Source organism: Lemur catta, chromosome 21 (genome assembly GCF_020740605.2).
Source record: "Lemur catta isolate mLemCat1 chromosome 21, mLemCat1.pri, whole genome shotgun sequence".
In the NCBI taxonomy this organism is placed as follows: domain Eukaryota; kingdom Metazoa; phylum Chordata; class Mammalia; order Primates; family Lemuridae; genus Lemur; species Lemur catta.
The window spans coordinates 18,001,341-18,015,474 of record NC_059148.1 but is presented as its reverse complement, the minus strand read 5'-3'; the positions used below and the strand labels follow the sequence as shown (position 1 = coordinate 18,015,474).

General features: G+C 42.5%; 1 protein-coding gene across 1 annotated transcript in view; it reads left to right on the top strand.

Annotated features, from left to right (window-relative positions):
• MYO1H (myosin IH) overlaps positions 1–14,134 on the top strand; it is a 90,335-nt gene that overhangs the window by 56,377 nt on the left and 19,824 nt on the right. The window contains exons 8-16 of the mRNA XM_045534717.1: positions 1,160–1,258; positions 2,250–2,363; positions 2,643–2,714; positions 3,416–3,535; positions 4,848–4,915; positions 5,612–5,717; positions 6,010–6,090; positions 8,480–8,571; positions 10,292–10,386. Coding sequence (XP_045390673.1) covers positions 1,160–1,258; positions 2,250–2,363; positions 2,643–2,714; positions 3,416–3,535; positions 4,848–4,915; positions 5,612–5,717; positions 6,010–6,090; positions 8,480–8,571; positions 10,292–10,386 — 847 coding nt within the window. The remainder of the gene's footprint in view (positions 1–1,159; positions 1,259–2,249; positions 2,364–2,642; positions 2,715–3,415; positions 3,536–4,847; positions 4,916–5,611; positions 5,718–6,009; positions 6,091–8,479; positions 8,572–10,291; positions 10,387–14,134) is intronic.

The window sequence follows — 14,134 nt, the reverse complement described above, 5'->3', positions numbered from 1 at the left end:
TGTGTGTGTGTGTGTGTGTGTGAATCTAAGGGGCACAGTGCAGTTTTGTTACGTGGATATATTGTGTAGTAGTAAAGTCTGGGCTTTTAGTATAACCATCACTCAAATAAGATACATCTTTATTCTTGTAGATTTTTTCTGGCCACATAAATTCAGCCAGATCCTTATGCCCCCAGGAGCCTTGGAAATGGTTCTAGCAATTTGCCATTATTATTTTTATCAGTTTCATGATCTCCCATAACTTTGGCGAACTTATGGTTTCACTTTGTGGTATATTTGCACTGCTTCCAAACCAACAGGTATTCAAGGGGGAGTGACTTGTGCAGACCCTCCCCTTGGCAGGGCAGGAACAAATGTTGCTGTATGTTTTTGTGTGGGAAAAGATATTTTTGTGTGCGGGGGAAGGGATATCTTTGTGTTGTGTGTGTTTTTGTGCGGGAAGGGATATTTGTAAGGTTGCAAATTTTATGCTTAGCCAGTTCACTAGTGAATGTCTTCATGGGTTGAGACCTCTGATTTCCTCAAGCCACAAAGAAATCTTTGAAGGTGTATTTAAAAAAACACTTGTCTAGAATGTTTTCTCTTTAAATTGGTCAATCTGTTACTTATTTAAAAGGCAACTTCTAGAGCTAGCGGGAAAAGTCTTTTCATATCTCTGCTGGCGATCATTTCCATACAATCTGTGTTTCTCTAAATGCCAAACTTTTATTTCCTTGAGTGAGAATCTCTTCCCTTCTGATCCTACAGTGAAGTGTTTTCTGGAGATTTCTAAGTGAGTCAAGATTGTTTTCGGAATTTAAGCGCTGTAATTTGCCTGCGTGTTTCAGCAGATATTTATTGAGACAAACAGCTTCAGTGTATTTAGCAAAAATGACAAGAAAAACTATGTTTAAAAACCCATACAGAAAGATACACAACTAACATGTACCTTTGAGAGTTTTCCCAGAACGGAGATTTTAAAATAAAATTCCACATAAATTTGAAAAAGGTAGTAGTTGGCAAAGCATGATGTGCTAGACAATTAAAGTAAAATCTACTTTTTAAAAAATTCAGTGCCTTATAGAACTAGCTTCGGCATCTTCACAAAGAGGAATAGATGTGTACCTAATTAACTGCCCTTATAAAAATGCTATTAAGTGATCCAATTTTCTGCCAACAGGGTCATTGTGCCAAAGAGTCATCTATTAATGACAAGAACGACTGGAAAACTGTTTCCAATGCCTTTTCTGTCATTGATTTTACTGAAGGTGACCTTGAGGTATGGGCCCTGGGGGCGGAACCGCTAGTTCTGTCTGGGATTCAGGAAACAATCCTGGTTTCTTGGTGTTCGCATAGTAGGATTGCCAGATTCAGCAAATAAAAATACGGGATGCCTCGTTCCATCTCAATTGCAGATAAACAACGAAGAATTTTTTTTTGTTATAAGTGTGTCCCACATATTGCATGTGGACAAACTTAACTCAGAAATTATTCATTGCTTATTTGAAATGCAAATGTGAACCGGGTGCTCTGCTATTGGAGCCGGCAACCCAGAATTTTCCTGATGTTGTGTGCAAGGAGGAGGTGATGTTCTTCTTCCCCTAAATTAAGTCCAATCTCAACAATTTAGATCTCATCGAATTACAGGATTCTCATTTATTTAAGCTTATATTTTGACACCAACTGGAGCAAATTGTGGGATTTATACCTACTTTGTTTTTACATCTTTTTTGTTCTTTTTTTCATTTTGATTGTTAAACTATTAATCTTTCAAGGACTAGAATGTAGTTCTTTTTTTTTTTTTACCACATTTTCAAGGTAAGTTAGAATGTAGTTTAAAAAAAAAAAACCCTGAGACCATGACATTTGAAAATTAAATGGATTTATTGGTGGGGTTTATTTTCTAAAGTGCTTTATACATTATTTTATAAAAGTGGTTTATTTTACGAAAAATCAAGTTACGTATTTTTTTGTTGTTATGCGAAGATGAAAGTGGTCTTTCATCTGGAAAGTGCTGGATATTGAGTGAGGCATCTTCCCCGCCTTCCTCTGGGGCTCTTTAGCCCCTGCCCTTAAAATCCGAAGTGAGTAAGAGGGCTGAGTGCTGGGGAAGGAGGAGGGTTCGGTTCCTGAGCTCAGGTCTGGAATCCGGGAGAGGGAGTGTTTTCCATTTCGGGCGTCTCTGCTGGTGACATGCATCCATTAGGCGGCCACCATTCTCTCTCCCTGTCCTCCCGGTCCTCTGTCCTGACCACTTCCCGCGTTCCCAGAATCTCTTTGGAATCATCGCCAGTGTCCTACATCTGGGGAACATTGGTTTTGAAGAAGACGACCAAGGTTGTGCCACCATCCCAGACACCCACGAGATCAAGTGGATCGCCAAGGTGATGTTCCTCTTTCGGAGGGGACAGAGGGTGGGGTCAGGGTGGGGGAGGGGAGCCGGGCAGCTGGGCACCCACAGTCAGGCCCAGAGGGCTGAGCCCATGTTCTTGCAGCTGCTACTGGTCAGGAGGTTTACAGAGCTCGGTCGGGGGATGGGGGAAGAGCCAGCTGGTTGAGAGATCTAATGCAGTCTGTCTTGTGCCTGGACACTCCGTGAGCTCTTTATAAATTAGCAAGTAAAACCCAGTCACAGAATGGCACTTTGGATTCTTTTTATTCAGCTCCTGGGGGTCCACCCGTCGGTCCTTCTGGAAGCTCTCACCCACAGAAAGATTGAAGCCAAAACTGAGGAGGTAAAAATGGCCCCAGGTGGAAATACACCTGCCCTCCTGGCTGCTGCTACCTCCCTCTGATAACAGCAGGGTGGTGGCCGTGGGGGAAGCCAAACCCTGAGCCGAGCTCCCCAGGCCGTGCGTGGTCCAGCTCCTGCCGGGGTCTCCTGCCTCATCATTCCCCCCCCCACGCCGGTGACAGCCCTCCATGCCTCCTACTCCCACATCCTCCCTCCATGGGGTCTTTGCACATGCTGTTCCTTCTGCTGGAACACTGTTCCCTGCGCTTCATCTAGTTAACTCCTCTTCATCCTTCAGTTCCCAGGATCGCTTCCTCAAGGACCCTTCTCTGATCATCCCACCTCTACCTCAAAGCGCCCTGTGTATCTCCTTATAGCACTTGTCACTCTCAACTTGCAACGTCACTCTTCCTTGTGTGATTCCTCCACTGTCACTCCATCCCTCCCCACCGCCTACCCCCAGCCCAACGATGGGCCCACCAAGGCCAGCACTATGTGTCTTGCTCACGGCTGTGTCTCAGCAGCCCTGCACGGTGCCCAGAACAGTGGGTGACTCAGGAAATAGCCGCTGTGCAAACAAGAGCACGCAGGAGTAGCATCCTCCCCCGGCAGCCATCCTTTGCTGCTCGTCATTAAAGACTGGTTTGAAAACTCAGGTGCTTCTTTTACATCTATAATGACATACCTTGTCATTCTTTTCAGGTGATATGCCCACTGACGCTAGCACTTTCTGTCTACGCAAGAGATGCAATGGCCAAGGCCGTTTATGGACGGACATTTACATGGCTGGTCAACAAAATCAACTCCTCCCTAGTGAACAAGGTTGGTCAACACATTTTGGATGACTTGCTGTCACTCATGGGGTGACGTTTTATAATCTTCATGGTTTCTTTCAAGCATTTGTGAGAATGGACTGTGAGCTCCTCACGGGCAGGGGACAGGGTCTTTGCACATTCCCACTTCCGGTGTCTGCATACGGGAAGGCGTGCCAAGTGACTTTCTCAGCAGGTCCCAGAGTGTGGCACACACAGCGCTTGTAGGCCAGATGGCCTCAAGTGTACACAGAAACTTTTTTATTTTAGCAGAAGTATATTTTCATGTGTGTAAGAAAAAAACATATTAGCCAGGCACGGTGGCTCACGCCTGTAATCCCAGCACTTTGGGAGGCCAAGACGGGAGGATTGCTTGAGGCCGGGAGTTTGAGACCAGCCTGAGCAAGAGCGAGACTCCCATCTCTACAAAAATTAGAAAAATTAGCTGGGCGTTGTGGCGCACACCTGTAGTCCCAGCTACTTAGGAGTCTGACCAGGAGGATCACTTGAGCCCAGGAGTTTGAGGCTGCAGTGAGCTATGATTGCACCACTGTGTTCTCCCTGGGTGACAGAGCGAGACCCTGTCTCAAATAAATAAATAAATAAAATTAAAAAATATATACACACAACTAGCCCTTCAAATTCACTTAGGTCATGTTCCCTTTTTAATTATTTAAATAAATTTAAATTTATTTAAATTATTTAATTAATTTTAATTATTCATTTATTGAAATTAAAAGGGGATTGATTCAAAGCTAGAAATGAAAGAAATGATACTAGGGTGTGGGGTCCGTGGATGTGGCAAAACTCATGGAGGTAGGGTACCGAAGATGGATTTGGAAGACCACGATACAGTGCACTCATGCAGAATATTAAACTGTGTTCCTTTAAAAAAAAGTATATTATCTTTAAAACTCCATGCTGGCCTGACAGCGCGTGGTCCTCTGTAAACTGATACCCATAGCACCTGTGCTCTCACCTGGCTCGGCATCTCCTCGGCTGTCTATAGGTCTGTTTCCTTTTTCCTTTTGGATTTGGGGGGCTTGGGGGGCTGACGGCTGAAGGAAGGAGAGCGTCAGAGGGGAAAGGGCTCGCTGCTCAGGTGATGGGTGTGAAGGCCAAGATGAGATCCCGGCAGGCTGCAAACCCAGGAGTGGGCTGGGCGGATTATTCCCACTTAGAGGTGCTTCTGGGAGTTGTTGGAGAGAGAGAGAGAAGGCATGCACTTTGTAGCCAAGACCCGGTTCAGGGGACAGCTACAGGATTTTGCGTATCACCCAGTGATAGACCGAACCATAAAGGGCGCGTGTCATTTTGACTAGGATTTCACCAGGAAAACCGTGATTGGATTGCTGGATATCTATGGGTTTGAAGTCTTCGACAAGAATGGGTGAGTTTCATCTTAAGTACCTACCTGTTTTTGCCCCCTTTTAAAGTTTCAGTCGAGGTTTAAGCCATGGCTAAGGTTATTGGAATCGATTGTCCCATCCCCAGAAATTCAGTCCCCAGAAATTCTCCAGATTTGCGTAGCCCCTAAGTCACAGACTGCCCTAGAAGTAGAATAACCATAAAAAATACAAACATATTTGAACTTCATTCTTCTGATCTATTTAGTAAATCATTTTACTTATAAGGACTTTGCTTTTTCTTTTTTAAAAAGCATCCTTAAAAATAAGTAAATAGGCCGGGCGCGGTGGCTCATGCCTGTAATCCTAGCACTCTGGGAGGCCGAGGCGGGTGGATCGCTCGAGGTCAGGAGTTCGAGACCAGCCTGAGCAAGAGTGAGATCACCCCCCCTCCCCCATCTCTACTAAAAATAGAAAGAAATTATCTGGCCAACTAAAAATATATATAGAAAAAATTAGCCGGGCATGGTGGCGCATGCCTATAGTCCCAGCTACTCGGGAGGCTGAGGCAGTAGGATCGCTTGAGCCCAGGAGTTTGAGGTTGCTGTGAGCTAGGCTGACGCCATGGCACTCTAGCCTGGGCAACAGAGTGAGACTCTGTCTCAAAAAAAAAAAGGTAAGTAAATTTTTTTTAAATTTATGTGTGTGCATAACTTTACTTAAGTCTTTTGCCTTTCTAGTTTTGAACAGTTCTGTATAAATTACTGCAACGAGAAACTCCAGCAACTGTTAATAGAGAGGACTCTCAAAGCAGAACAGGCAGAATATGAAATGGAAGGTATAGAGGTAAACATTCTGATGTTTTCTCATTTGATTTCTTGATGAGGCTAGACATTTACTTGAAATATTATTATATTATTTTATCAAAGAGTTTCCTGATTAGTACTAAGAATTATTTTTCAGTCCCTCTCTGCTTATTTCCTGGGAAATTGTTTTGATATTCAGAAAGCATTATTTTTTTAAGGTTCGATATAAACAGAGTTTGAAAAAAACAACTTTGAGAAACCGATTTAAAACCAATTTATTTTGTGCTCGTCTAAATACGACTTGGAGAATTCCTTCGTCTTTGTCATTTTAGTGGGAGCCGATTCAATATTTCAACAACAAGATCATCTGCGATTTGGTGGAAGAGAGACACAAAGGAATCATATCCATTCTGGTGAGAAAAGTAACATTGAATTAGAGCCCACTCCTCTGGCATTTACAACACGTGGAAGAACTTTTTCCTGGGCTTAAAAAGGGCTGAGAGTGGAATCTGCTAGATTATTGAAAGGTGCAAGTTGAGCTTTTTTGTTGAACGTGTGCTTGAAGTTTTAGGCTGAGTTTTCCTCTCTCCTTTAGATTCTTAGCCTAAATTATAGCCCGTCAGGGGGTGGCGAGGGAGGACCTTTGAAAGGAACTCGTGCACGTGCATCTTCCGTGGATGCAGAACTGGGGCTTGAGCTTGGGCAGGTGTTTGGTAGCAACTGGGGAGGGGCTGCTGTCATGCTCAGCACCTGAGCAGGAGGCCAGGCAGCACCAAGGGATATTGGTTGATCCTGATTTGACCTTCCTCGGGATGGGCTTGTGACCCCGTTTTCTGAACTGTTGCAACTTATGCGAATAGCAATGTGCTTGAATCCACAATTGATCAAATGCACACAACAATTTGTGAAATAAATTCTGAAGGCAAATGAGGAATTATTTCCTTGTCTTGCTTGTCATTTGGGATCATCTGCACCACTGTTTGCTTCCCTTTTAATAAGAATAATTGGTCCTCTTTGCCCTCTGTACCCACCCCCCACTGCCCCAATCCTGCCACCAGCTGCTCTGTGAATTCAGCATTCTAAAGCATAGCAGGTGTGTTAATGGGTGGTGACTGTAGCTGCCAGGAACATAGGCACCACCTGGATTCAAATCCCAGACCTACTGCTTACTAGCTGTGTGACCTTAGGCAAGTGTCTTAGCCTCTCTGAGCTCCAATTTCATCATCTTTAAAAGCGTGCAGTGATAACAACACTTAGACAAGTAGCTTAATGGACAAAATATATGGATTGTGCTATGGAGAGTAAGCAAAAAAGGAAGATTGGGCTGCTGGGGGTGGGGTCAGTTCCAGGTAAGATAGAGGGGCTCACTGAGAAGGTGACATTTGAGTAAAGACCTGAAGGAGGCAAAGGGAGACCACGTGGACCCCTAGGGAACCACGTTCCAGGAAGTATGCACTGCCGTAAGCTAGTCTGCGTACGTTCAGTGTTAGTGTGGACGGCTAGACTAGCATTTGTAAGTATTTTAGGAACAAATGCTTGCTTCTGTTTGGTTTTCCATATGGAATGAGAAAGCATAGAAACGTTACTTCATACAAGTTGTCTCACCAACCTTAACCCAGCTTTTTTTGTCGCTATTTTTTTTTTTTATATGGCAATCATGACATCCAAGCTATTGGTTTTTTTTTTTTTTTAACCTTAATCCTTCCTTGGAAAGCCCAGGGATTTGTTGTTCTTGTTTTAATAAAAGCTACAGGATTCATTTATCCATCATTTATTTATTTTTATTTTTGAATTTTTAATTATTATTATTTTTTGAGACAGAGTCTTACTCTGTCACCCAGGCTAGGGTACAGGGGCATCATTATAGCTCACTGCAGCCTTGAACTCCTGGGCTGCAGCAATCTTCCTGCCTCAGCCTCCTCGGTAGCTGGCACTACAGGTGCACGACACCACGCCCAGCTAATTTTTCTATTATTTGTAGAGATGGGGTCTCGCTGTTGCTAAGGCTGGTCTTGAACTCCTGGCCTCAAGCGATCCTCCCACCTGAGTCTTGTAAAGTTCTGGGATCACAGGCGTGAGCCATTGTGCCCAGCCTCATCTGTCATTTAAGATGATCAATTACATGGTATCATTCTTGAGGACCAAAAATAGGACATAAAATGACACAACTTGGGAAAAATGAAAGGTTAGACTCAACTGGTTTTATAGCTTTCTTTCCTTGAGGGCTTTGCTGCTACTCCAAGGCTCTGTACTCGTTGTGATCTTGGTCAATGAGGACTGGTTTGGAGAAAATGAGATTGAGGTTAATTAAGCTGGTCGTGGCAGCTGTGGAGTGTCCTTGGGAAGACTTTCAAAATGGGTCAGGTGGGTCGGACCTGTCATGGAATTTCCAGTCACTCTGGTTCTAGGGTCCCCTTATCTAATCTGAGCAGCTGAGCACATGTGATGAAGAAGCCCATTTCTTCCCCCAGAATGTTCACCTGAACTTGTGTGAAGTGACTTATTTTAGTCCAGTACTTTCTGCTACAGCTGGTGAAAGCGTTTGAACATGAAATTGATGAATTCTATTCTTGATTCCTTTACGGATGCCATTTCAGTTACTTACCCTTTCAGTATTCTACAACAGATCTGATAAGCTCACTGCCATTTATTGAGTCTTTACCGTGGCCAGAAATTACAGTAGGCAGTTTATGTGGTCAAGTACAAAGCTAGGTGGTAGGTATATTAACACCCCTGTCTTGTAGAAGGGAAGATGTGTGGTTGCATGTGCTGTGGAATGAGGCTTCTCTTTGTCTTTTGAAGGATGAAGAATGCATTCGTCCTGGACCTGCTACGGACTTGAGTTTCCTGGAGAAACTGGAAGAGAAAGTGGGCAAACACGCACACTTCGAAACGTACGCACTTTACTTGACAAGCTGTTGTTGGGGGAAGATAATCATGTATTTATTTTCTTTAGTAGGTGGATAATACTCCTCAAGAGTATGGTTACTTCTTCATACGTAAAAATATCATTATGGTACACCAACTCATATATGTGTATGCTTTGTTAGTAGAAATCAAACTTGAATTTTAAGGGCAATTTTTAAAAAAAGATTTTGTATCTTCCTTTATTCAATGATAATTACATTTTGGACATGTCCGGATGCAGGAAATAGTCTCTTTTTTAAAATTCAGGTATAAAATACAGTGACGTGTGTAAATCTGAAATGTACAACTTGATGAATGTTTATATTTGTATGTAACCACCTCACAGATCAAGATCTAGAGTTCATCATCCCAGAAAGTCAACTAGACATTCAGTTTAGTCTTTGAGACAAAAAGGAGGGACCTTAAGAGCGTATTCTCTGAAGTCATAAAGACCTAGTTTTAAATCCCACCTTGGCCACTTACTGGGCATGTGACTTGGGCAAGCGACTGCATTTGCGTTTCCCCCTTCTACAAGCTGGGGATACTAATATTAATATGTCTACCACATAGCTTTGTAAATGACTCCATAAATTGCCTAGTGCAATTTCTGGCCATGATAAACACTCAATGAATGGTAGTGGCTTTATCAGCGCTATTGTAGAACACCGAGAGGATAAGTAAATGAAATTGCATAAAACAATGAATCAAGAATGGAAAAATAAATTGGTACATTCACAGGTGGAATAATGTCGCCATGCAGGCCGGGCACGTTGGCTCACGCCTGTAATTCTAGCACTCTGGGAGGCCAAGGTGGGTGGATCACTCGAGGTCAGTAGTTCGAGACCAGCCTGAGCAAGAGCGAGATCCCGTCTCTACTAAAAGTAGAAAGAAATTAGCTGGCCAACTAAAATATATATAGAAAAAATTAGCCAGGCATGGTGGTGCATGCCTGTAGTCCCAGCTACTCGGGAGGCTGAGGCAGGAGGATTGCTTAAGCCCAGGAGTTTGAGGTTGCTGTGAGCTAGGCTGACGCCATGGCACTCTAGCCAGGGCAACAAAGTGACACTCTGTCTCAAAAAAAAAAAAAAAAAAGTCGCCATGCAAATGAATAATCTGCAACTACATGCAATGATGTGGGTAAATCACACAAGTGTGAACAAGAGAAGCCAGACCCCAAAGAGTACATACTATATATAATTCCGTTTCTATAAAACATACAGTTACTAACGCTGACTTATGCTGTCGGCTGTCAGGTGGTACCTGGCGAGGGCTCAGCGTGGGGGTTCTCAGGGACTGGTCATGCTCTACTTCTTGATCAGGGTGCTTGTTACACGGGTGTGTTTAGTTTTTGAAAATTCATTAAGTTGTACACTTAGGGTATATGTGCCGTCAACATGTATGATATATTTAAGAAAAAAGGTTATTTAAAAAATCATGCATCTCCCGAATCTGAAATGGGTGTTTCTTGAGTATTTTGGTGTCTCAATGTCATAGGAAAATGTAAGGTAGTAAAAATAAAAGGATTCTTGTTATCACCTAGAAAAGCGGAAGTGAACTCGTACAGATACGTGCGTTCCTGTGGGTTATGACGTGTTTTTGTGGGTTACGATGCGTTCTCGGGGTTTATGGGAAGGGAGGGTCTGGCTTTGGTGCCGTTTTGTTGCAGCGGAGCAGAGAGGCTCAGCTCGTGTCTGTTTCTGTCCCCAGCCGTAAGCTGGCCGGGCCGAAAGGCCGAAAGCGGATCGGCTGGATGGAGTTCCGGCTTCTCCACTATGCGGGAGAGGTCACCTACTGCACCCAGGGTGAGTGGCTGCAGGTGTCCCTGTGTGTGTGCTCCCTGCCAGGTGTCCTGCAGAAAGCACCCAGTCCACTGGGGACACACTGCACGGCCATCCCAAACGTGCCCTCGCCTCACATCCAAGCCATTTGAAAAAGTCTTTCTCATTTGATTTATTTAGTATTTTTATAAATAACCACTCTGTTGAGATATGATTCACGTATCCTACATTTCACCCATTTATAGTATACAATTCAATAATTTTTGCTATGGAGTTGTGCAAACCTCACCATAGTCTATTTTTAGAACATTTCATCACCCCCAAAAGAAACCCTCTGCTCGTCAGCAATCACTCCCCGTTCCCCTCCCCTGCCCCATCCCCTGCGGTCCTAGGTAACGAACTCACCTGCTTCCTGTCTCTGTGGATTTGCCTACTCTTGACACTGTCTCTAACTGGAATCATACAGCACGTGGCCTCTGGTGTCTGGCTTCTCTCACTTAGCATCATGTTTTCAAGGGTTATCCCTGTTTTCAATCCTTTTGGTTGCCAAATAACATTCCGTTATATGGACACATGCCACGTATTATTTACCTCTTAATCATTCACTGGGGGCCATTCGGGGTGTTTGTACTTTTAGCTATTATAAATAATGCTATATGAGCATGCCTGTGTAAGTTTTAGCATGGACATATGTTTTCATTTTTCTTTAGTATATATCTAGGAGTGGAGTTGCTAGATCACATGGTAACCCTAGGCGTCACCTTTTGAGGACCTGGCAGGCTGCTTACAGAGCAGTTGTCTCATATTCCGTCCCCACCAGCAGTGCATGAGGGGTTCCAATGTCTCCACAGCCTCACCCATACTTGTTACTATGCGTTACATTATTCTACTCATATATGATATGTCCTATATATTATGTTCTATGCATTATTTTAGCCATCCTAGCGGGTGTAAAGTGGTATCTCAACGTTTTGTTTTTTTTTTTTTTTTTTGAGACAGAGTCTCGCTCTGTTGCCTGGGCTAGAGTGCCATGGTGTCAGCCTAGCTCACAGCAACCTCAAACTCCTGGGCTTAAGTGATCCTACTGCCTCAGCCTCCCGAGTAGCTGGGACTACAGGCATGCGCCACCATGTCCGGCTAATTTTTTCTATATATTTTTAGTTGTCCAGCTAATTTCTTTTTATTTTTAGTAGAGATGGGGTCTCACTCTTGCTCAGGCTGGTCTCAAACTCATTAGCTCAAACCATCTGCCCACCTCGGCCTCCCAGAGTGCTAGGATTACAGGCGTGAGCCACCACGCCCGGCCCTGAGGTTCCTCTTATTGATTTCTAGTTTTATTTCATTATGGTCAGAAAAGATACTTGATATGATTTCTACCCTTTCAAGTTTGTTGAAACTTGTTTTGTGGTCTAAGATATGTTCTTTTCTGGAGAACGTTCCATGTGCTGATAAAAAGAATCTGCTGTTGGGTGAAACGTTCTGTAAATGTCAGCTAGGTCTATTTAGACCAATGTGTAGTTTAACTCTCACATTTCTTTGTTGATTTTTCCATATTGATGATCTGGCCATTACTGAGAATTGGGTGTTGAAGTCCCCTGCTATTACCGTACTGTAATGTATCTCTCCCTTTAGATCTATTAATGTTTGTTTTATATACTTTGGAGTTCCAGTGTTAGTATGTAGATATTTATAATTCTATACCTCTTGCTGAATTTTTTCCAATTTTCTACTGTAGCATTATGACCTTCTTTGTCTCTTTTTATAGTCTTTAATTTGTAGTCTGTTTTATCTAAGTATAGCTACTCCTGCTCCTTTTTGGTTTCCATTTGCATGGAATGTATTTTTCCACTCCTCCACTTTCATTGTGTGTGTCTTTACAGGTGAAGTGAGTTTCTTGTAGGCAGCATATATTTGGGACTTGTTTCTTTATCCATTCAGCCACTCTATATCTTTTAATTGGAGAGTTGCGTCCACTTACATTTAGTGTCATTATGGATAAGGACACACTACTGCCATTTTGCTGCTTGTTTTCTGGTAGTTTGGTAACTCCTCTCTTCCTTTATTACTGTCTTCATTTGTGGTTAAGTGATCTTCTCTGGTAGTATGCTTTTTATTTTTAGTGTTCCTATTATAGGTTTTTGCATTGTGGTTACCATGGGGCTTGCCAAAAAATCTTATAACAAATTATTTTAAGGCGATAACTTTTCTAAAGTCACAAAAGTATAGAAATAAACTAAGAAAAAACTACCCCCAAAACCCTCTACACTTTAATACCATCTTCACACACACATTTTGACTTTTGTTGTCTCAATTTACATATTTTTATATTGCCTATCTCTTAACAGATTGCCATAGCTATTATTGTTTTTGATAGATTTATCTTTTAGGCTTCATACTAGAGTTATGAAGCCTACACCACAATTACAGTATTGGAGTTTTCTGGGGTTGTCTTTGTACTTAATTTTACCAGTGGCTTTTTATATCTTAAAATGTTTTCTTTTTACATGTTAATGTTTTTTTTTCTTTCAGGTTGAATATCTCCCTTTAGTATTTGTTAGTCAGGTCTAGCGGTGAAAAATCCTCTTGGTTTTTGTTTGTCAGGAAAAGTCTTTGTCTCCCTTTCATATCTGAAAGGACAGCTTTGCTGGAATATAGTATTTTGTATTTGATATTTGAAAATTCTATACCACTCCCTCCTGGCCTGTGTGGTTTTCATTGAGAAGTCTGTTGCCAGACAAATCAGAGTTCCTTTATATGTAATTTGCGTTTCTCTTGCTGCTTTTAGGATCTTCTCTTTGTCTTTGACCTTTGAGAGTTTCAGTAGTATCTGCCTTAGGGTAGCCTTACTTGGGTTGAATCTGTTTGGTGTTCTCTGACATTTCTGTACCTGGCTATTTCTTTCTTTCTTAAGTTTGGGAAAGTTTTCTGTTATTATTTCTTTGAATAAGCTTTCTATCCCTTTCTCTTGCTCAGCTCCTTCAACATCAATAATTCTTAGATTTGATCTTTTGAGATAATTTTCAATATCTTGTAGGTGATCTTTGTTCCTTTTAATTATCTCCTCTGTGTAATTTCAGATAGCCTGCCTTTGAGCTCACCGATTCTTTCCTCTATTCAATCCATTCTGCTCTCAAGAGCCTCTATGAATTTGTCAGTTTGGTAAATGTATTTCTCACTTCTAAGAGTTCTGTTTGATTTTTTAAAAATTATTTTAATCTCTTTGTTAAATTTCTCTCATAAACTTCTGAATTGCTTTTCTATCTTATCTTGAAGATCACCGAGTTTCCTTAAAACTGCTATTTTGAATTCCTGGTCAGAGAGTTCACATATTGCCATCTCCTTAGGGTATGACTCTGGTTCCTTGCTTTGTCCATTTGCAGGGAGTTGGGGGAGTTCGTGGTTCCCTTTTGGTGTTGTTTCTTTTGGATGTACATCTGTGTCTTTGCATTGAAGGATTAGTTATTTATTCTAGTCTTCTCTGGCTTGTTTCGATTTTTATTGGGTACATCTGCTTAGAGATTCTTTGCAATTTACCTGTTGAATATCTTTTATCTACTTGGTAGCTGCCTCCTTTTTGGCACTAGATGGCGCCTTAAGTCCAGCTTCGCCTTGGCTCTAGTAAATGATAGGAATGCTGCCCACCCCAGCATCTAGCAGAGGCCCTAAAGGGGATGGATATCCCGCAGTGTGGGAAGGCTGGCTCGGGGTTCGTGCCCAGGGGACCTGTGGGATGCACTTCCTACAGTGGGGCGCACTTCCTACAGTGGGGTGC